Source organism: Ascidia mentula, chromosome 9, assembly GCF_947561715.1.
Source record: "Ascidia mentula chromosome 9, kaAscMent1.1, whole genome shotgun sequence".
In the NCBI taxonomy this organism is placed as follows: domain Eukaryota; kingdom Metazoa; phylum Chordata; class Ascidiacea; order Phlebobranchia; family Ascidiidae; genus Ascidia; species Ascidia mentula.
In genome coordinates this window covers 14,166,037-14,187,032 of record NC_138574.1, presented here as the reverse complement: position 1 = coordinate 14,187,032, position 20,996 = coordinate 14,166,037, and the positions used below count along the sequence as shown (strand labels likewise).

The 20,996-nt window shown below is 37.1% G+C and overlaps 2 protein-coding genes across 2 annotated transcripts; both read right to left on the bottom strand.

Annotated features, from left to right (window-relative positions):
• Positions 1–2,286: 2,286 nt before the first annotated feature.
• Positions 2,287–9,844, bottom strand: LOC145914660 (endoplasmic reticulum mannosyl-oligosaccharide 1,2-alpha-mannosidase-like). Its single transcript, XM_083002475.1, is given in 13 exon segments — positions 2,287–3,854; positions 4,052–4,183; positions 4,562–4,774; positions 5,126–5,269; positions 5,597–5,767; positions 6,206–6,397; positions 6,633–6,783; positions 7,354–7,558; positions 7,874–7,925; positions 8,141–8,236; positions 8,299–8,358; positions 9,139–9,234; positions 9,761–9,844. Coding segments are annotated over 13 exon segments (1,809 nt in total). The 3' UTR covers positions 2,287–3,641.
• Positions 9,845–10,302: 458 nt separating this feature from the next.
• Positions 10,303–15,130, bottom strand: LOC145912994 (endonuclease G, mitochondrial-like). The gene is made up of 7 exons (XM_083000486.1): positions 14,903–15,130; positions 14,538–14,667; positions 14,267–14,363; positions 13,759–13,923; positions 13,358–13,439; positions 12,948–13,074; positions 10,303–10,385 (listed from the first exon to the last, which is right to left on the bottom strand). The coding sequence occupies exons 1-7, from the start codon at positions 15,080–15,082 to the stop codon at positions 10,303–10,305; spliced, it is 864 nt and encodes a 287-aa protein (XP_082856612.1). The 5' UTR covers positions 15,083–15,130.
• Positions 15,131–20,996: the final 5,866 nt, after the last annotated feature.

The following is a 20,996-nucleotide window of genomic DNA, read 5'->3' as shown; positions in this document are numbered from 1 at the left end:
CTATGCCTAAAAAACAGATTCTTTGAGATCAAGCAACATTGAACAGAGGAAAAAATTCAAACAACAACAGTTGGACAAAATTACACATCTATAAATTGGCCAATCGCCTGCCGTGAAAAACATAAAATACCACGGCAGCCCACTACTCCATAAAACTCAACGCTGAACAATTCCACGCACGCACTGTCTAGCTCGCTAAGAAAAAAAAGGGGTCCAGCGTTTCGTGTTCCACGCAGCACGCACCGTATAGCTCGCTCAGAAGAGAACAACAATTCCTTTTTTCTTTCTGGTTCAAGCGAATTTTTTTCAGTTGTCACATTACAGACGTTTAGGCGTAGTTGTCTCATCTTGCTTCTTAATCAATAACCTTCAGTCGTCGGATTGCAAGCCACAGGTAATTGTCATATACTAAACATTTATTCTAACATCGGTATTTTTTATAAAACAACGCATGTTGTCACAGTTGCAATAAAGAATACCAGGGAATCACAACTAAGAAGGAAATCATGTCGGGATGTTTCATGGAAAGTTATGAAAGGATTTCGATCCTCGGCAACCAATATGTGGTAAAAATTGAAGAAGTCTATGCTGCAGATGGAACTGTGACCATTACAATGACTGTCCGGGCGTTTGTGTACAATTTCTAAAAAACTTGCTGTATAGCCTATGTCTCTCCCTATTTTGCTGTACATGTCTTATTTTGTGAGAAGTTGCATTGACGTATATTCGGCGTTCATATAAATAAATAATCTGCGTGATCAACTGCGTCAAAAAATGTTAGTTTTATTTGAACAATGAAGTTCACAGGCTTCGTAGCCAAGGCATTGCAGAATACGAGAGAGAAGATCGCCAAATATAAACGACCTGCGCGATGGGGCATACTGCCTTCCTATGCGAAAGCATGGTAATACTACTGCGTTTCTTTGAACTAATTCACAAATTTTGACGAATATGCACAATTTCACGCCAGTGATTTTTGAGCCAAAAGTTTTCGAAGGCAGAATTTTATGGGTCGTAATTAAGCGCGATCATTAAAACATGTGAGTTTTCAGTTTGTCATAAATGCCGACTTCGCAGTTATCGCTGGAAATAAAGTTTTGACTCGACGATTATGGTTACATGAAAACAAAATAACGTTTGTAACAAATCATAATGAAACCCGAATGAAACACGAGATTCGTCTCCGACAAACACCACCTAACAAACGTTTTTCCAAATAAAACCATCTCAATATCATCATCATCATCACTGTGTATGTAATGCGCTAATGCGGTGTTACTGTGAAGCCACGAAGTTGGCGTTGACAAACAAAACTGCACGGTTGGCAAACAACGTTCGTTGGGTGGGCGAATCATCATTCAACAAATATTGAACTTCCGATATCGAAACTAAAACAAGCCGTGAATAAACTACGATTATCCATCTCGCATCAAACACCCCCGCGGCAAACAAATGAACGCGGCGTAATGTGAAGTTTGCTTCGCAAACAAGAAACTACCGATTCAACCACGTTTAACGTTGTTTCTCGCACACACAACAGTTTTTTTCCGACCGACATTCAAAAGCATAAACCTACTTCGATACGCAATATGACTTCTGCTATGACGAACAAATTCAAGCGACAATTCTGCACTGGGGCTCATTCAAGTTTGACCGGGTTAAGGGCGTTTACTTACCGTCTTTTTCATGATTTTTGTCGGCGGTAAGGCGGTGGTGTCAAATGCAAATACATAGCGATATGTTACATACCAAGTTACAAGACTTCGCCTAGATTCAGGTGGATTCTAAATATTAGTAAGGAAGCCCATAACCAATCAAACACAACCATACCATGCGTTCTGAATAAACATGACAAAATTCAAACAATTGTCACTACGACGATGTGGGCAACACAACCAATCACATCAGCTACAAAGTGTTTAGCAACACTTAACTGCATGATTTCACAAACCAATGGCCGAGATCAGTGTATATTCTATGGGGGTTAATCACGCAATAAAGAAAGCTATTTTCGAAATATTCGCCACATAAGCAAGGGGTCCAAGCATCGCACCGTAAAAACAATAACTACGGAACATACTTCATTAACAGAATGACCCCACAGTAAAATAACTTACCTCAAACTATAACTATAAACACAAACAATGATATTATTGTGTCACAATAATAGACGAGTGTGACGTCATACTTCGACAGAAATGACGATTTGGACTGATTTCAAGATGGACAATATATGTCCCCACCAACCAATATACGTTATTTGATGGTGAAATCCACACGTGAAAAACTTACACGTTGCCTCTTGACTTTTGCTGCTTCCAATTATCCAACAAAACTTCATCAAACACAGAACATTTTGTATTCCTTCCTATGACGTCACACCAGTTAAATCCAAATTATTTCCTTAAAATGTTTAAACACAAAACCTATATTTCGCGTTCCTGAAAGAAATATATCGATTATAGTGGAAACGTTCGAGAATGAACAAAACAAATTATTTCAGGTGCGAAAATACCACGAACTTCGAAAGACGACAACATCATCTTATAACACGGAATCGTAAAACAGTTTAACAAAAAACTTTAGAAGTTTGAAATCGAATCTCAACAATTACAGCTTCACTTGGACAATTATAAGAAAATCTTTTACAACTTACCAGAAACCAACCAACATCGATTAAATGGAAAGTTTTAAACGTCAAAATTAGCTTCAAACTGATTATAATGTAAACGCACAATAACGCAACCACACTTTTGCGACAGCTTGAGGGACAAATAAAACTGCATTAAGTCAAGAGTCCACTAACCAGAACACCGCGAACTTTTTTACTTACATCAGGCCAAGAATAAAGATTCATACATTTTACTGTGACACACTAAGTTCGGCTTGCGGTACTCTGGTTGCGGGCCACTGTTATAAACGATGTACGAGTTTATACAATAAAACACAGTCAAATGTAAATGCAATAGGCTGAGAGCAGCAGTGTGGGCATTGGAACACAACACAGGCGATAACAGGTAGAACCGTACACCTCAATAGGTCTTCGGATAAACAGCACGTGGTATGCGACAAGTTGGATACAAAATTTAAAATAGAAATGTTTATTACGTCATAATAGGTGGAAAAGGTCAAATCCACAAATTGCTCAATGTGATGCCCGGAGTCAACGAATTGTCGAACCACAAGGTTTACACGAACACGTTTTAGGTTTCTGTGCAGTTACACAAGACATTTGACAAAATAAGGGATTTTGAAACGGCTGACCACATGGTGGTGCTAAAGAGCAGTGGGTGTAAATTAAGATGACGTACCGTCGACTGGAAAGTGATCTGTGGCATTTAAACGTAGAATAACAAACTAGTGATGGAATTATATTCATCATGTGTTCCTTGCACAGAAACAAGCTGAATTGGTTGCTTTATCACAGATACAATCGCTTTGGACAACATATTTTTCTTTGAACCAAATTTTAAAACCAATTACATCATCTCATAGTGACGTAACTAGAATTATACAACACGTCACGTCATCTGTGACGTCATCTCGATAAAGTTTGGCTGCATTGCCAAGTGCATAAAAATTCTCAATGTAAAGATCTTTTGTCCCCATTGAGGCTTCGGAAACGTTCGGAATCCGAAACTTTACGAAACGGCTGCCGAAGATCGAATCGGAAAAGGATGCGCTTCGGTGTTGAAAACGTATCGGTCGAACGGAATCAAAGATTCGTCGTCGGAGAACAGAAGGAAAAGATATTTTAAGGTTTCACCCAGAAAGAACGACTCCATTTTGTCGAATGGATTCGGATTATTCGGATCCATGACGTTCTTTACAGACGTGTAACCACCCCCATCCACCTGTGATGTCATAAAAAGGGTTTACGTCACAATACGAAAGTTTGGATTTTTAAAGCTTTTATGAGTGTGAAGTAAGTGGCATTAACTAAAACGTTGAAAATATTTTGTTGCAACGATCAGCCATTACAAGTGGGGACAAATAAGAACAAACATATATGCTATGAACATTAAGTTAAGAAAGATTAAAGAAATCATACCTTGGTATGCTTCTCAAACGCACGTGCGATGTCCCAACCCCAGTCTCTGTACTTTGGATCTTTCGTAATCCTCCACAAATAAAGTAGAGATTCAACAGTTTCAGGTCTCAGCAGATTGTGGCGATCGAGTGGCTTTGAATAAAAAACGTTGGTCCAGTAACAACCTTGCAATATGCCATCTACATACAGTTTTTAAAGGTAGGTATGTATTTGTCTAGCAATAACGTTGAAACAACTGTAATATATTCGTTTTTGGCATAGTTATGACTGTTGCAGTCATAGCGTCATTAAATTAAAGCCCCAATTTTTCGCTTATTTTAACAAAAACTGCAATGTAATATTTCTAACCGACATATTTCATATATTAAAAGAATTAAGAATTTGTCCGCTAGTGTAAAATCTAGCACAGTGCTACTGTCAACAGCTGCACTGATGAGACCTGGCATAGTGACAAAAACAGTCTATATTGAGTCAACGACGACATGATGATATTTTTAATTAGATTATTACCTTAATATACAGATCCTCTTTTGCTTTTTCAGCCAAGTTAAAATACGTTATTTCAGGACTGAGCCCGGTTGGTGTGTTTGCATACATCTGGTAACAAGTTTCCATCAAGTCCTTTGCGAGATCCATGTGTTCACGAGATTCTTTAGGGTGGGATTGGGAGATGAGAGTGGAACCGAGGGCCAACGTCCCAGGTAAGAAACAAACCAGGTGGTCCTTGAAATATTATTATCGATATTATGAGAAATAATTAGTTAATGAAAATGTTTTTGAAAGCACAAACACATAGGGGGTATTATTTAAAATATATGTCAACATCCTTATTTTTTATGCCATTTTGAGTTTGTGTTTAATAATTCAAGAAAAAGAAGCTTTATTCACGAAATTTACCTCAACAAATTTTTAGCAAAATGGCTGTTTTGGGGGAAGATAGAAGTAAAAGCTGAATTAAAATGAAATCACTTTATCTCTATATCGCTTGTATGTACTCTTGCTGTATGGCATCAATGGGATTGATAATTCTAACGAAACACATATGAAAAAGTTCCCCTGTGTAGTATGACGTACCATCTTTGCACTGGGTGTGACACCACCAATAAGTTCACCAACATAAGTATATCCACTGGGCAGGGAATGACCGACCAAATAATTCCTAATACCATTCACAGCCTCAAGATACCGATCCAGGAATCTCTGTTCGGTCTGACTCGTCTGCAATGCATTCTCGACTTAGGGTATGTCCCAAATGTTATAACGAAGCACCCAAAAAAGTTGACTGTTTGTACAAACAAACCGCTTGCGTAACACAAAAATAGCTTATACCCAGTTTGGTATGAAATAAAATTGGCCAACAACCCACTTGTAAGCTTGTGACACCCCAGTAACAATAAAATGACATCAGTATGTCGCGATGCATCAGTTGGGCAAACCATTGTTTTACACAGTTCATTCCTTATTATGACCGTTAACATAAAAAATTACAAGTTTATCTTATGTCGCTTTTTCTGTTGTTATAAAATGTGACAGCAGAATACCAACCTGCACCCACTGCTTGAGAAGATATTCATAATAGCTGTCGGCTCTTGCTCCAACAGTAAAAGTGCCACCAGGACGGAACAGTCCGGTATTAGCATTGACCCACATGGGTACCAGTCCTCCTTTCTTTCCAGATAAACTTGCAACATGTTCCGATACACGGTCCACTGCATCCTGTAGTCAAGAGAAGAATGATTCACTGTTCATGACTGGAAAATATGCTGTAGTCTACAGCCTGTAGATGTGTTGCATTGTGTTTTGTTACATTATGTCCAATGTTTTACAATTAGATAATCATTTGCAAAACTAATGCGAGACGAACTGAGTTAGTTGGTAACAACAAAGTATAGTTTATATTTAACGTCTTGGTCAGGAAATGGGGGCATTAATGGCCATAGTCGACGCTATTTGCTTCTTATACTCATACTGTATCACAAAGTATAGCTAATCCATCAAATTATCCATTCAATACTTTTCGTGTTTTACATGAAAGTTAAGACAGATACTTAACAGTTAGGACAAATATACTTCGATGCTTAAAATCTGGAACTTTTAATACAAGAAAGTCTAAACACAGCAACAATAAAGTCTAAACACATCACCAAATTTCACCTTGTACTTGGGATTTTTGGTTATGAATGAAAGTTCACGAAATTCCATTTGAATGGTTGTGACTTCAGATACAGTGCTGTCTGGTCCCCACTTTGGAGGTCTTGCATTTCCTGTCTTCAGGTTAACATCTGAGAATGGAACTGCTGATACAGACATGCTCAATGCCGGCATAAGTCTGTTTCCAATGTCAGTCTACATAGAAATGTGTTTTTGAAAATAACTTTAGGAAAACAAATTTTCTTCTAAAATACATGTTTATTGCATAATAAAGCAGCAAGTTAGGCACATTTAGCATAAATTACACAGTTACATTTTACAGAATTTGAAACTTTGGTCATAGTAGCAATGAATATAGTTTCTTAAGTAATCTTTTTCACCAACTAGTACACTAATAAAAAAGTTGAATACAAAGCAACAATTGACTTACTGCTTTATTGAGGTAAAGTGCGTCTCCAGTAAGTTCATACATACTTAACATTGCTCCAAGCACTCTTATTGTGCATTCGAAAAGATTAACATCAACATTTACATTGAATGACATCTTGCTTGCAACATAATCACGAACATCTGCTTATTCTGCAAATAAGCATTGCAGTTAATGACCATGTTTTACAGAGCATAGTTTTGTATACCATACATTATTTATGGCGATAAGAATTGGAACGATCTCTTCAGATAACAATTACAATTGCTAATAAAAGAAATTTTAACACAGCAACGGATAATTTTATTAGTTTAAAATATAACACGATGACAATGCCTGAAAAAAATAACCACATACTTTTGGCATTTTGGTTAATTCAGAGGAAATGGTGGGCTAATGAATACCTGTTATCTACCTTCTGTTTAGGACAACTGTCATTTACTGTTTAACATAGGCCACAGTTCTAGCTTAACATTAAAATACAATTGACAGTCACACAATTTTAAACACAACAACACCAAGACAATGTTGATTTTGTTGCTTAAAACACAATTTGAATTCTTTAGAAGAGTGAGCATTTAAATCGGCACACAATGCCCACACCGGTACCAAGCTACCTTTTTTATGATAAAAAAATTACATTTTTTTGATATGATATGACGTTTTTATTGATAATTTTAAACAAAAACAATCAAATGTCCCAAACAGAAACATTTTTTTAACTTCTTCTAAGCCCATGATGTACATTGTATCAAGGGCATCAATCAATGTTAGGCCAACCCCAAACCAGTCATCATGTGTTTTTGATATTGGGTGTGCATGATCGTGACCCCATGCTGACTGCTTGTACCCCTTCCATGCATGTTTGAACATATTGACAACAAATTTCTGTTTTGTTGAAAGTTCTGTTTCTGATAGATATCGGAAATCTGCGACAAAGTATTTATGTTAGTTTTGCAATGGCAACAGATTCAATGTTGGTTGTTTTTTCTCTTTTGACATTTAACCAACAATATTAGTATTTTGGTTTTTCTGGGCAAAAAATATATAAGGAACATAAAGTGTTGTTTTATTTTATTATTTAAAGTCAGACTTCCTTGGAAGCAAAATTACATGTGAAAATTTAACGTGAATTAAAAATATATATAAACAATACAACTGCATCAGTCCTTGTCCGAAACGTTAGTTTGAAGTTGCAACTGAAAGGGGTGCAACTGAAGAATTCACAACCTTTTTATCCTTACCTGGGGCTGGAATATGCTCATGCTGTTCCTCTTTTTGTTCTGGTTCATTTCCCTACAAAAATGCAACAGTATTTTCGTTTTACAATAGATACATTTTTTTACATTTACAAACCCCTCTTTATGAGACTCACATAAGAAGGTTTTAAACCTGACTGCAATAATAACTGAAAGAGTTCCATTTTATAAGAAATGAGAATACTTTGCTCACACATTTTTGCACAAAAACCAGGAACGGGTTTAAAGTGATTTAAACTTTAGTCAGCTTACTTCTTCAACATTTTCCTCTTCAGGATCCTCAAAATCTTTGTGGTCCTCCACCGGAACCATCTGCATGTCATTGCCCGAGTCCAGATCAAATTCCACCTTGCGAGAAGGTAAAATTTAAGTTTTTTGGAAAAAAAAACCTTTGAAATATTTCAGCCAACCTGTTTGTCTTTTTTTAAACCAGCTATTATCTTGGGTGGCCTTCGACGCTCTGGATCTTTCTGCAAAATTTTTAATAAATTAAGTTTAGAAAGTATCACAAAACAGTTTAACAGCAGAAAGCTTATCTAAACACGAGGAAGTTATGCAACAACAAAACGATCGGAATTATGCAGTTTTGGGTAAACCGGCATGCAGCAACTTCGACGATAGCAGTGCTGGGTTTTTGGTGACATTTAGTGTTATGTAAGGTAAGGTAACCAGTGTTATTATTTATTTGGGTTTCATTTTACGATTCACTTGGTCGGTAGGTGTTGTGTCTGGGCCTCGGAGGGCTTACGAGTCCTCTGGGAGACCCAAGATTTTTTTTAGGATGTGGCCACTACCTGGCAATGCTGCTTTCAAAAGAGATGATGAATTGTGCGTTCCCGGAATTTGCTTGGATGTCGTGGTCGGCTCCTAAGCGCATCTGACATTGCGCAGTTTCTGTTTATTACTTAATACTTTTTTATTTATTACTTCTATTAATTTTATTTATAATTTATCACTGAAGTCATGGAGTTATAAATTGACTTTGACACAAAAAGTACAACAACTGTTTGTTGCATATCCTACAATAACCTTGAGGTTTGATGAGGTTATTTTCCCGAAATAGGGCACAAACAATATTAACTGCAGGTAGGTATTTTGTAAAAAATGTAGCAATTTACGAACAAAGCAGAATCTGTAAAAGCAAACGCAATGAAACTGAAATGTTAAAAGAATGATGCACAAAACACTTCATCTGACTTTCATCAACGAAGAAAAAAAACTATCTTTCTTGACTTTGCTTTGCAGTTAACCTTTCACCGCTTTCTAATTTTGTTTTCCACACCGGGATTCAAACCGAGGCTCCCGTCGCCTGGTAAGCACCAATCAGACTTGTAAAGTAGCGCCACCTAGCGGTTGTCAAATAAAATAGTTTTCTCGCTACCGACGCCAAAGAGTTGCCAACGAAGCTAATCGAGGATTTTCCAACATTACTTCCGCAGATATTAACGCAGATACGCAATCAGCGGCATTTGCATTTGATTAAAATGATATTTTAAATGTTGGATTATCTCTAGTCAGTTGCCAACCTTGTTATTCTGTTAGCTTGTTAGATTTACAACCAACATACTTTAACAGTAAAACCGTTGGATTTTTTGCACAAAAGCATGAGACGACATCACGTACGAAATAAGACTGGCCATAAAAGAAAACAATCGCGGTCATATATAGGGGAAATCGGCCAATCACATTCCTCAGCGCTGATGCGTGTCGCAGGGTGCGAAATGAATAACTACAGGGCACGAAAAATGTCACGCTTTACCATTCACAACAAACTGAAGATGGCGAACAAAGTTCGAATCAAATCCCAACTTATTTGAGCGATGCACGAAAAAACTCTACGAACACACAGAAAGTATCAGGAGTGTGTATTACATCTAAGTTCTCGCGGACAAATGCAGGGTCGTACAGATATATTCTGCCGGTAGCGGAAAGAAAATATGTGCAACCATTTGTCATACTTTCACCACCAGTAGAGATACTTTTCAAAAAAATCGAGTCTTTGCTGTGGATCATAACCAACCATGTTTGCCTGTCCAGTCTACCAAATGAAGGCTTCATTTTAATTTCTATTTAGCGACACCAGTATAGGTGTGGGTTCTCGGTCTCATACAGCTTTGTTATGAAGATTTTTTTTGTAATATTAACGAAGATAAAAATACATTACGAACACAACCGACATCATGATTTGCAAAATACACAAAGTGGAAACTTCAACAACAAATCACTTTACCTTTGAGACGGCGAACAAAAAAATAGTTAAATTGATATGGCGTTTATCCCAAGTGCACACATTTCCAAACAATATTAACAAACGTATGGAGTTCATGAAGATCTACAAACATACCTAGGGCAACCACAGAGGAATGCAATATTGATTGAATTCATTTACACGAAATGTCATAAAAGTGAAAATTTTAAAACGTCCTTAATCTTCTGCTTTGTGGTTGTACGATGTTTTTCTGTATCTTTGGTGGAAGTCCACTAAACATTAACAAACCTAAAAAATATTTACAATTTGTGGGTTCACTATGTCATATTTTGACAGTTTTATTAAATTTCATTCATTACAAAGTCACAAGAATTTCTGGTCACAATGAACATTATTGTTTGTCCGTTGCATAGAATTTGAACCATTTTGGGATGGGCGATACTGGATTGTCGAGTTCTCTCCGCTAGTGGTGGCTAAACCCACGAGACGCTGGTTTTGAAACGCCACCAGCGCAGGTCATGTAAGTTTCGTCACCAAAAAACTACGTTAATGAACTTTTTTCATACCATAATATACTGCAGAAGTAAACGAATGAAAGACAAAATTTCTGCCTTTTTGTGACATGACAAAATCTAATAATTTGATTTTGAAACGTATATTCTATGTTATTACTGACAAGCCATAGAGGAAAAACATTCACAAAAAGTTAGTTTCTTGTGTTGTTTGGTTAGTTATTCGTAAAGATGGTGACAGTGAGGCTTCGATCAAACAATAAAATACTCCCCACTGGGGCCACACAACAAGAAAATGAATAAGAAATCAAATGTAAACTAACCATATTACAAATCAACAAGTGAATTTAACGAACAAACCAATAACCCATCATAAATTTAAAGTATTCATTCAAATCGTGTTTGACAAGTAGCGTTGACAGTAAACCCACTCAACCATGAAGCGGACCCGGCTTGCAAAACCCGCAAAGGTTCGTTTTCGTCAGAATACGCTACCTTAATTGGAAGCCAAATTTTCCCAAACCGATTCTGATCACGAAATAGAGTTTGTCGTCAATTCGACGTTCAAGTAACGTTGGGAGCCGAGTACAAACCTACTCAACCATGAAGGACCGGGGAGTTCCCGTTGGTTGTCGGGGATTCCCGGTTCTTCATGGTTGAGCAGGTTTGTTTACTTTAGTTTCGTTTTTCAAATAGGGCTCTTGCCATTGGGCTGTTTTTTCCTATTTCTCTCGATTTGTCTTATTTCAGCATGTCACAATAATCTGCTGCTCACAGCTGTACCTTCAAGTTTACTAAGAGGTGGTGGTGCCTTTCTAACAGGTAATATTTATATATCGTATGGGTAAGTAACACTTCTAACAAACAATCTGCTGCACACAGCTATACTATTGCAAACTGACCAAGACGTGGAAACTAAACAAGAAATCATGACAGAACGTGTTGAGGAAAGTTACGAGTGGTTTTGGAACTTCAGGCGTCAGATCGTTGTTCAAATTGTGAAAGTTTATTCACAAGATGGAAGCGTTGACACAACTGAAAAGATTCGAGTTTTTGTGGAAACATAAGAACATGAAAGTGCTGGGCTGATGCTTGTTGTACATTGTGTATATTCTCTGCTTTGTGAGTTTTACCAACTTGTGTGAAACAATGTTAATTTTATTTTGTTTACAAATTTTAACGAACTCGCACAATTACACGGCAACGATTTTTGAGCCAAAATTTCTCGAAGGCAAAATTTTGTGGGTCGTAATTAAAGGCGATCATTAAAATATGTGAGTTTTCAGTTTGTCATAAATGCAGACTTTGCAGTTTTCGCTGAAAATAAAGTTCCATGAAATTTGATTGTTTTCGTTTTTGAAAGTAATTCAAGAAAACTAAAAGTCAACGAATGTATACGGCGGAAGATAAGGTAAGTAAAAAACTCGCCGAAAGATCGTTCGTATTAATTAATTACGACTCAAACAACGTCGATTTGTTTGAGTAGAGTCGCGCAGTACGACGGGAAAAAATCTTTGAATCCTTGATTGCGGATTTCAAAATGCAACTAACTATGAAACGTGTGTTTTGGTTACGAGAAAGGCACAAATGAAAATAACATTACCAGACGGACACGAAATCTCTCTCGGTCGTCTGGTATTGTTCGTATTGTTTATCGCATTACAATGCCAGTTGTCACGTGCCAGTTGTCACGTGGCTCTTTGCGATTTGATTTTGGTATAGAGCAACAGAACACATAAATTTTACAAATTGTTCAAACAGAACACATTAAGAAACCTTGATTGTGGGTTTCTCGCTTAAAATAATGAACGCATATTTTTACACACAGCAGTTTTTTCCGGCATCAAAACTTAAAACAAGTCGTGAAAACCTGCAACGCATAAAAACTTGCGACATTTTCAATTAACACAAACATTGCATTGGGAACGGATTGCAACACAGTTTAAAGCCAACGCCGGAATTTCTGTCAGTAACCAACAACCGCAGGTGTATGTTACAAGCTTTTATTTGTGCACCAGGTTTGCAAGTAAAGCTTAGATTAGTTGGAGCAGACGTTGTGCTAGTACCAGGCGGTGTAGATAATACGTGTCTTTCAGCGTGTGCATTCATTTATTTTTATTCTCAAAGAACTTGGGTGTGGTTTGCCAACAGGCAAGTGAACTAATTGCAACCCCTAATTTATTCAGTTTACTGTTACCTTTCTACGTGTTACATATCACTCTTGACCTCCACGCTGACCTTTGATCCCGGCGGTTTCGGTTCATCAAACACGGGACGTTCCATCTGACGTCACAATCACGTCGCTTGTGAGGAGAAAGAAATCATGATAAAAAAATACCTGAAGATTTTTCTATGGCCTCAATGGGTTGTTCGAATTCTCTCACAGGAATATTCGGGTCCACTTCCCTGTTAGGCATTACGTAACTCTTCAACGTATAATCTCCACCTGTTTCCAACAAAACAACCTGAAAAAGTAAGATTTTGCAAGCTTTCAAACATGTTGTTTCTGTCAATAGTGAAAGGATAGTTCAGTTATATTGAAATAAATATAAAAACTCAAAACATTTGATCCACAAAATAGCAACAGCAGAAACACAATATTTGTAAAAGTCGAAACAGCAACACGATTTTTCTACACGTTGCGATTTGAGGACCAGGACCCTATATCTATTACATTAGATCTAATTATATGGGCATGATTCTAATCAGTTGTTCAACATATTGTTGTATTTCATAGCAAGACAATACCTTGAAGAAATGCGTGGGAACAGAGACATGGTTTGGTTCCAATACTTCGTAAGTCACATACAACTTCCCATCTGGCATTTTCCTAAACATGAAACCAGGTTTAAACTTCACCAAATACTATTTCAACAGGAAATGTGTTTTGAATGAGTTTATATATCGCAAGGAAAGTGAGGAAGTCAACCAATGCAGAGTCAGAAGTTGCAAAAGTTTATTCCAAAATGTATAATAAGAGTATTTCATAATAAGAAAAAACGCCTGGCAATTATTGCGAAAGAATAGAAACAATATGAAGGAATGTAGAGCCAAACTGTGAAAATGATAATTAACTCACATAATTACATCATTCACTGACCGCTCTTGCGTTTAACCTTCCTTGCCATAGATAGAAACGACCAACTTACATGGGTAGATACAGGGGTCCAGTACACACGTACACGTTGTCGTAATGGAAAGTCAAACTTCGGACGTATTTCTCTAAATTGTTCCACGCCTTCTGGTTAAAATGAGGAGACTGAGGGCAAATATTGGAGAGAAAAAAGGTCTCTTCCATCCAACTCTTTCGTGCTCTGCAGCATTGGATAAAATATTTCAATCGTATTGGTAATGTACCTGTTTTCCGTACCTTACTTTTAATCGATTATTTTAACTGTGGTGTTAGTTAATTGTACTTACAAAAATATATACGGGACTTTTTGGCTTTGCCGCGGTAGCAACAACGCTATTTAATTTTACACTTGGTTTGTCACGAACAGAATTGATCTATTGGTCACACACATAACGCAGTTTATTTCTCCGACGTTTCACTGCCATACAGCGAGACTCATCAAGGTTTAACATCACAATTCAACCGTGATGAGTTTGAACTACATTAATGATTTAATGGTTGGAAATTTACTAGTTACAACCTACCTATGATTGGCTGCAGCAGCCATGTGTCCTCTGTCGTAACCGCTGCTGTAATAATCCCTGTTTGTTGAGCGAAACATCTTCGGAATGCTCTGGTCCTCTGCATGAACACAATGAAACGTTGAAATGCAAAAACTACCTGCACAACTCTGTAATAAACAAAACCGTTTTTCTGAAAGTTTTTTGCAACTACCACTGTTTGAATAGCTAGAATTTTCAATATTTTGCAGTAGAAATATTAAAGCACGTTATTTGAACGTTGATATTATCTCACCAACGAAACCGATGTTCAAACGATCGACGCTTTCTTCATTTTTTTCAACAATTTCTCTTGTAAGATGTTCAAAAACCCAGTTGGGATTACGATTCCTACGATCGTATGAGAGGACGTAATTTTCACGAACCTAAAACAAATATTGTTCTCACATTACCTTCATTACGACATATTTTATTATAAATTTTTCGTACTTTTTCCGAGACATGTTACAATAAATTTAAGTTATAAATTACTGCTGCCAAACCACATAATAAATTATAGTGACAGCAAAGTTTGCCCTAAAAATTGTTTTTTTGTAATTTATTTTTTCTTATTCAATAGCTTAAGAAAAAGGGTAAAAATAGTAAATATTTCAAGTTTACTTTGATGTTTTCGTTGCTTGGGAATCCGTACTTCATGATCTGAGATGGTCTGGTCGGTTCAGCAGCTTTAACACCCTTCACCCATTCTAAATAACCCAACACGTTTCCTCGTTCCAACTCCAACCCCACAAGACCCCCGGCCATAAAAGCCCCCACCAGGCCAAGGACCCCTTTCTTCATGACGTCATGCAGGTTATGTCATACAAACACACAGTTCTACATTTAAAGACCTCGATGCCTAAAAAACAGATTCTTTGAGATCAAGTAACATTGCACAGAAGAAAAAATTCAACAACACCAGTTGGACAAAAAAATCTATAAATTGGCCAATCGCCTGCCGTGAATAACATAAAAATATTACTGCAGCCCACTACTCCATAAAACTCAGCGCTGAACAGTTCCACGGCGTTTCGTGTTCCACGCACTACCTAGCACGCACCGTATTCCTTTTTTCTTTCTGGTTCAAGGGATTTTTTTTCGTCACATTGCAGTTGTTAGGCGTAGTTGTCTCATCTTTCTTCTTAATCAACAACCTAATGTCGTCGGATTGCAAGCCACAGGTAATTGTCATATACTAAACATATATTCTAACATAGGTTTTTTTTTATAAAACAACGCATGTTGTCGACAGTTACAATAAAGAATACCAAGAAATCACAACTAAGAAGGAAATCATGTCGGGATGTTTCATGGAAAGTTATGAAAGGATTTCGATCCACGGCAGCCAATATGTCGTAAAAATTGAAGAAGTCTATGCTGCAGATGGAACTGTCACCATTACAATAACTGTCCGAGCATTAGTGTTCTAAGAACTTGCTGTATATGTCTCTGCCTATTTTGCTGTATATGTCTTATTTTGTAAGAAGTTGTTTGACGCATGTTCGGCGTTCATATAAATAAATAATCTGCGTGATCAACTGCGTCGAAAAATGTTAGTTTTGTTTGAACAATGCGGTTCACAGGCTTCGGAGCCAAGGCATTGCAGAATACGAGAGCTAAAATCGCTAAATATGAAGGGCCTGCGCAGTTTCATTTCGTTTAGTTTTGCACTATTTCGATTTCATTTATTCGAAAGTAAAAACCTAGTTTGTCACGCATCATGACTGCTTCTATGATGAACAAAGTTAATTACGTCATAATAGGTGGAATAATTAAACGCGATCATTAAAATATGTGAGATTTCAGTTTGTCATAAAGGCAGTGTTTGCAATTTTCGCTGGTAATAAAATTTACTGGATGCTTCGTTTATTAAAGTAATTTAAAGAAGTTACAGGTCAACAAAAGTAGCAAATGCTGAAAGAATTTAAAATCCTTCTTTGGTTGCAATTTACAAACAAATTCGTACAAACTTTAAAAACAACAAGAAAAATGTTCAAAATCAATATGACCCTTGAGTTGTTAAAAAACGCACACTAAGCGCGGTTCGTTGCCGCGGAGACAACTACGTCAAACGTCGTATTTTCTCTCATACTTTCTTTCACCGCAATGTCGGAACGAGACGTAGCCTCGTAACAGTTTCTAATCAAAAATAAACACAAACATAGCATAGGGACAGAGTACAAGAAACAAAATTAAGTTTTTTTTTTGCTGCAATTTAATGCTAATCATACTGTAGTTTTGGGGCTGCTTTTATTAAGACGACGCTTTGAGTTATTTAGCAGACAACCATTTGGGTTTTGGAAAAGGTTGCTCTGTATTCGCAAGTAAGAAACAGGGCAAGCTCACTTCCAACAAAATTGCAGTTCAATAAACATCTAAAAATTGAGGCGTGTAAAAACCAAAGGCCGTGGAACTTTTTATTCAATTGAAAAGTGATTCTTTCCGTGGTTTCTGAGTTGCTTTAAGGATTTGTGCCTTAATACCAGGGTTTACAACAGGGAATACGATTCGAACTTTCCGTAGCAATTAATTCTTGTTGGATTTAATTGAAAATTTATTTATTCTGGAAAAATTTTCGGATCAAGTGTTGAATCAAGTTTAAAACAAAATGGCTCGAGAATTATAAACTACCTTCATTCATATTAAGAGGGAATGTTACCTCATACTCAAATCGCAACACCTTTATTACACCATTTATTCAAAAGTATCTATTTCGATACGCAATTTTCGATAGACGAACAAATTTAAGCGACAATTCTGCGCTTGGGCTCCGGTCACACGTTTGACCGCGTAGAGCGCGCTTACTTCCCGTCTTTTTCATGATTTTTGTCAGGGGGTAGGGCGGGAGTGCCAAATGCAAGTATATGGCGATATGTTACATACCAAGTCGAGAGTAACAGCCTTGCAATATGCCATCTGCATAGAGTTTTTAAAGGTAGGTATGAATTTGCCTAGGGATAAGGTTTAAACAGTTGTAATATATTCAAAGGGTTGCATGCAATGTGAACGGTATACACCTAAAACAACTTTACATCTAATGTCAAGGACTTGTCTTTTAATGTTTATTATATATCTAATGCAAGGTGACAAACTTAACAAAACCACACACATGAAACCTTCGTGTTCGTCTGTTCCAAGTGGATTGAAACCGTAGCGAATTCCTGCGAACGGATTGAGCGCTTCTCCGTCGCTCCTCTTGCGCAAAAAAACGGGAGGAGCGCAAAAAAACAGGGGATTTACCTTTTGGTAATTGGCGCAAACTTCACTGAAATTGCGTTTTTCGAATCTTTTACTCCGTCCGTTAGTCCAAGCGCAGCGGTTTGGCGGAGGGCTAAGGTCGTATCTCGTTGCGCTTACTTTCAATTAAAAACCAACCTACAGTCGTCGGATGCAATTGCAGCAACAGGTAATTGTTATATCTTAACAACGGTAACTTCAACATTAATAAAACAAGGTATTGTCGACAGTTGCATCAAAGAATACCAAGAAATCACAACTAAGAAGTAAACCATGGCGGAATGTTTTATGGAAAGTTATGAAAGGATTTCGATCCTCGGCAACCAATATGTGGTAAAAATTGATGAAGTCTATGCTGCAGATGGAACTGTGACCATTACAATGACTGTCCGAGCATTTGTGTATAATTTCCAAAAAACTTGCTGTATAGCCTATGTCTCTCCCTATTTTGCTGTATATGTCTTATTTTGTAAGAAGTTGTATTGACGTATGTTCGGCGTTCATATAAATAAATAATCTGCGTGATCAACTGCGTCGAAAAATGTTAGTTTTATTTGAACAATGAGGTTCACAGGCTTCGGAGCCAAGGCATTGCAGAATACGAGAGCTAAAATCGCTAAATATGAAGGGCCTGCGCAGTTTCATTTCGTTTAGTTTTGCAGTATTTCGATCTCATTTATTCAAAAGTAAAAACATAGTTTGTCACGCATCATGACTGCTTCAATGACGAACAAAGTTTAAAGACAAATTCTGCGCTTTGGCTCCGGTCACAAGTTTAACCGGGTAGAGGGCGTTTACTTCCCGCTAACTTTCATGATTTTTGTCGGGGGTAAGGCGGGAGTGTCAAATGCAAGTACTTGGTGATATGTTACATGGCAAGTTACAAGACTTCGTCTGGATTCAAGTGGATTCTAAATATTAGTAAGGAAGCCTTTAACCAATCAACAACAACCAGACCATGCGTTCTGAATAAACATGACAAAATTCAAACAATTGTCACTACGACGATGTGGGTAACACGACCAATCACATCAGCTACATATTGTTTAGCAATACTTAACTGCATGATCTTGCAAACCAGTGGCCGAGATCAGTGTATATTGTTTGGGGTTAATCACGTAATAAAGAAAGCTATTTTCGAAATATTCGCCACATAAGCCAGGGGTCCAAGCATCGCGCCGTAATGACAATCAATACAGAACATATTTGATTAACAGAATGACCCCACAGTAGAAACTGATCTCAAACCATAACTATGAACACAAACAAACACATTATTGTGTCACAATAATAGACGACTGTGACGTCATACTTCGACAGCGATTTGGACTGATTTCAAGATGGACAATATATGTCCCCCACCAACCAATATACGTTATTTACTGGTGAAATCCACACGTGAAAAACTTACACGTTGCCTCTTGACTTTTGCGGCTTCCAATTATCCAACAAAAAAAATTTGTGTGGTCTTAAGCAGACGGAAATTATTCTCTAAAAATTCGTTTTTTTGTATTTTGTGCACTGTAAATATCAGTGTTTCTCAATGCTTTTTAGCCCTTTGAACCTGGGTAAAGATGCAATCAAAACTTTAAACAGGTGATATGAACGAAAAAACTTGGGATATATGCGTTTTTCCATTACTTTTGTTGTGTTTTTATCTGTCAGAATTTTCTCTGTATGCTTAGTTGGTATCAAATAGGTGCCATGTGGACATTACGTTTGTTTAAATACGGCTGTTTGAACAATGCGCATTTGGGAAATTTGTTTGCGATTTCTCGAACTAAGTTTTGCGGCTGTTTGAACTTGATTACTGATTAACCGCTTGGAACACGGGATTGTTTTGCAAAATCAATATTTACTGATGAGTGACAAAATTTTGGTGTTAACTTTGTTGGTGACGTGGTTTGGTGAACCGTTGATGATAAAGTTGAAGTCATGTCCGATTGGTTGAACTATTTCTGTCAAAGAATGTTTAAAACCTTGATTGTGGGTTTCTCGCTTAAAAATATTGAACGCATATTTTTAACACACAACAAAAGAAAACTGCTTTGAATCAATTCGCAATTGAACAAAATAAACAGATTGCCGAGCAACGAGAGTTTCGAAATGTAACTACGGAACACGAGAAACGACCGTTTCCTCGTCCCGTGCAATGATATTTGTCACAATTAAGGATAACTTAACACGTTTGCGTAAATATTGTTGTGACGTTTGTTTGCATGGGAGGAGTGACAAAATTTTTGGTCTGCACAGCGAACGGTTTGGTATAGAGCAACAGAACACATAAATTTTACAAATTGTTGAAACAGAACACATTAAGAAACCTTGATTGTGGGTTTCTCGCTTAAAATAATGAACGCATATTTTTACACACAGCAGTTTTTTCCGGCATCAAAACTTAAAACAAGTCGTGAACACCTCCAACTCATAAAAACTTGCGACATTCTTAATTAACACAAACATTGCATTGGGAACGGATTGCAACACAGTCCAAAGCAAGTTACAAGACCACGCCGGTATTCATATCAGTAACCAACAAACGCAGGAGTATAACAATCTTTTATTTGTGCACCAGGTTTGCAAGTAAAGCTTAGATTAGTTAGAGCAGGCGTTGTGCTAGTACCAGGCGGTGTAGTTAATACGTATTTTTCAGCGCGTGCATTCATTTATTTTTATTCTCAAAGAACTTGGGCGTGGTTCGCCAACAGGCAAGTGAACTAATTGCAACCCCTAATTTATTCAGTTTACTGTTACCTTTCTACGTGTTACATATCACTCTTGACCTCCACGCTGACCTTTGATCCCGGCGGTTTCGGTTCAACATACACGGGACGTTCCATCTGACGTCACAATAGTTATATCCGGGGTTGTCAGATATTTATCCTACTATTTACAACCATATATCTATGATGTGTTCCTGTAAGAAATCTTTTGATCAAAAATTTTCAAGAAAAGATTAAAATTAACACACAATTATTTTACATGCGAAGATAAACAGTTTTGTACTCAATAGTTCTACCTAGCGACTTACAAACTATTACAATTTAAACACTTTTGGCAATCAAGAGCGAATGGTATTTCCTGACCCGAGTCAAACACAACAGCAAATATATGTATTGGAATGTAAGTTAACAAAGACTGTTAAAATTAAATATCAATAGTCAAGAATGATCAGAGAAAAAACACAGTTTTACATAATATGTAAACTGGTGATTACAAAACATGAACATGGAGATTATCTAAATGCACAGATCCCAACTATGTACAAAGTTACCGGGTAAACTAAGTTAAAAGAAAACATCACATTTGCCAGAAAGTACAGAAGCTATTTTGCAATCATCACCGAATTGTTCCGTGCATTTGTATGTAAAAAATACTCGTATCAAAAACTTTTAAAAGTTGTCACACAATTTTGTGGGGTTTGCACCGCTCATAAAAAAAAGATGCATAGAACGCAAGAAAAATATGACCGTAACGC

Bases quoted from the DNA above. Each gene is read 5' to 3' on its own strand.
- LOC145912994 (XM_083000486.1), bottom strand. From the start codon at position 15,082: ATGAAGAAAGGGGTCCTTGGCCTGGTGGGGGCTTTTATGGCCGGGGGT. The intron at 14,364-14,537 runs GTGAGATAATAT...GTGTTCATGCAG, and splicing joins TTTGAACATCGGTTTCGTTG to AGGACCAGAGCATTCCGAAG. The intron at 13,075-13,357 runs GTATTGTCTTGC...TTACTTTTTCAG, and splicing joins TTCCCACGCATTTCTTCAAG to GTTGTTTTGTTGGAAACAGG.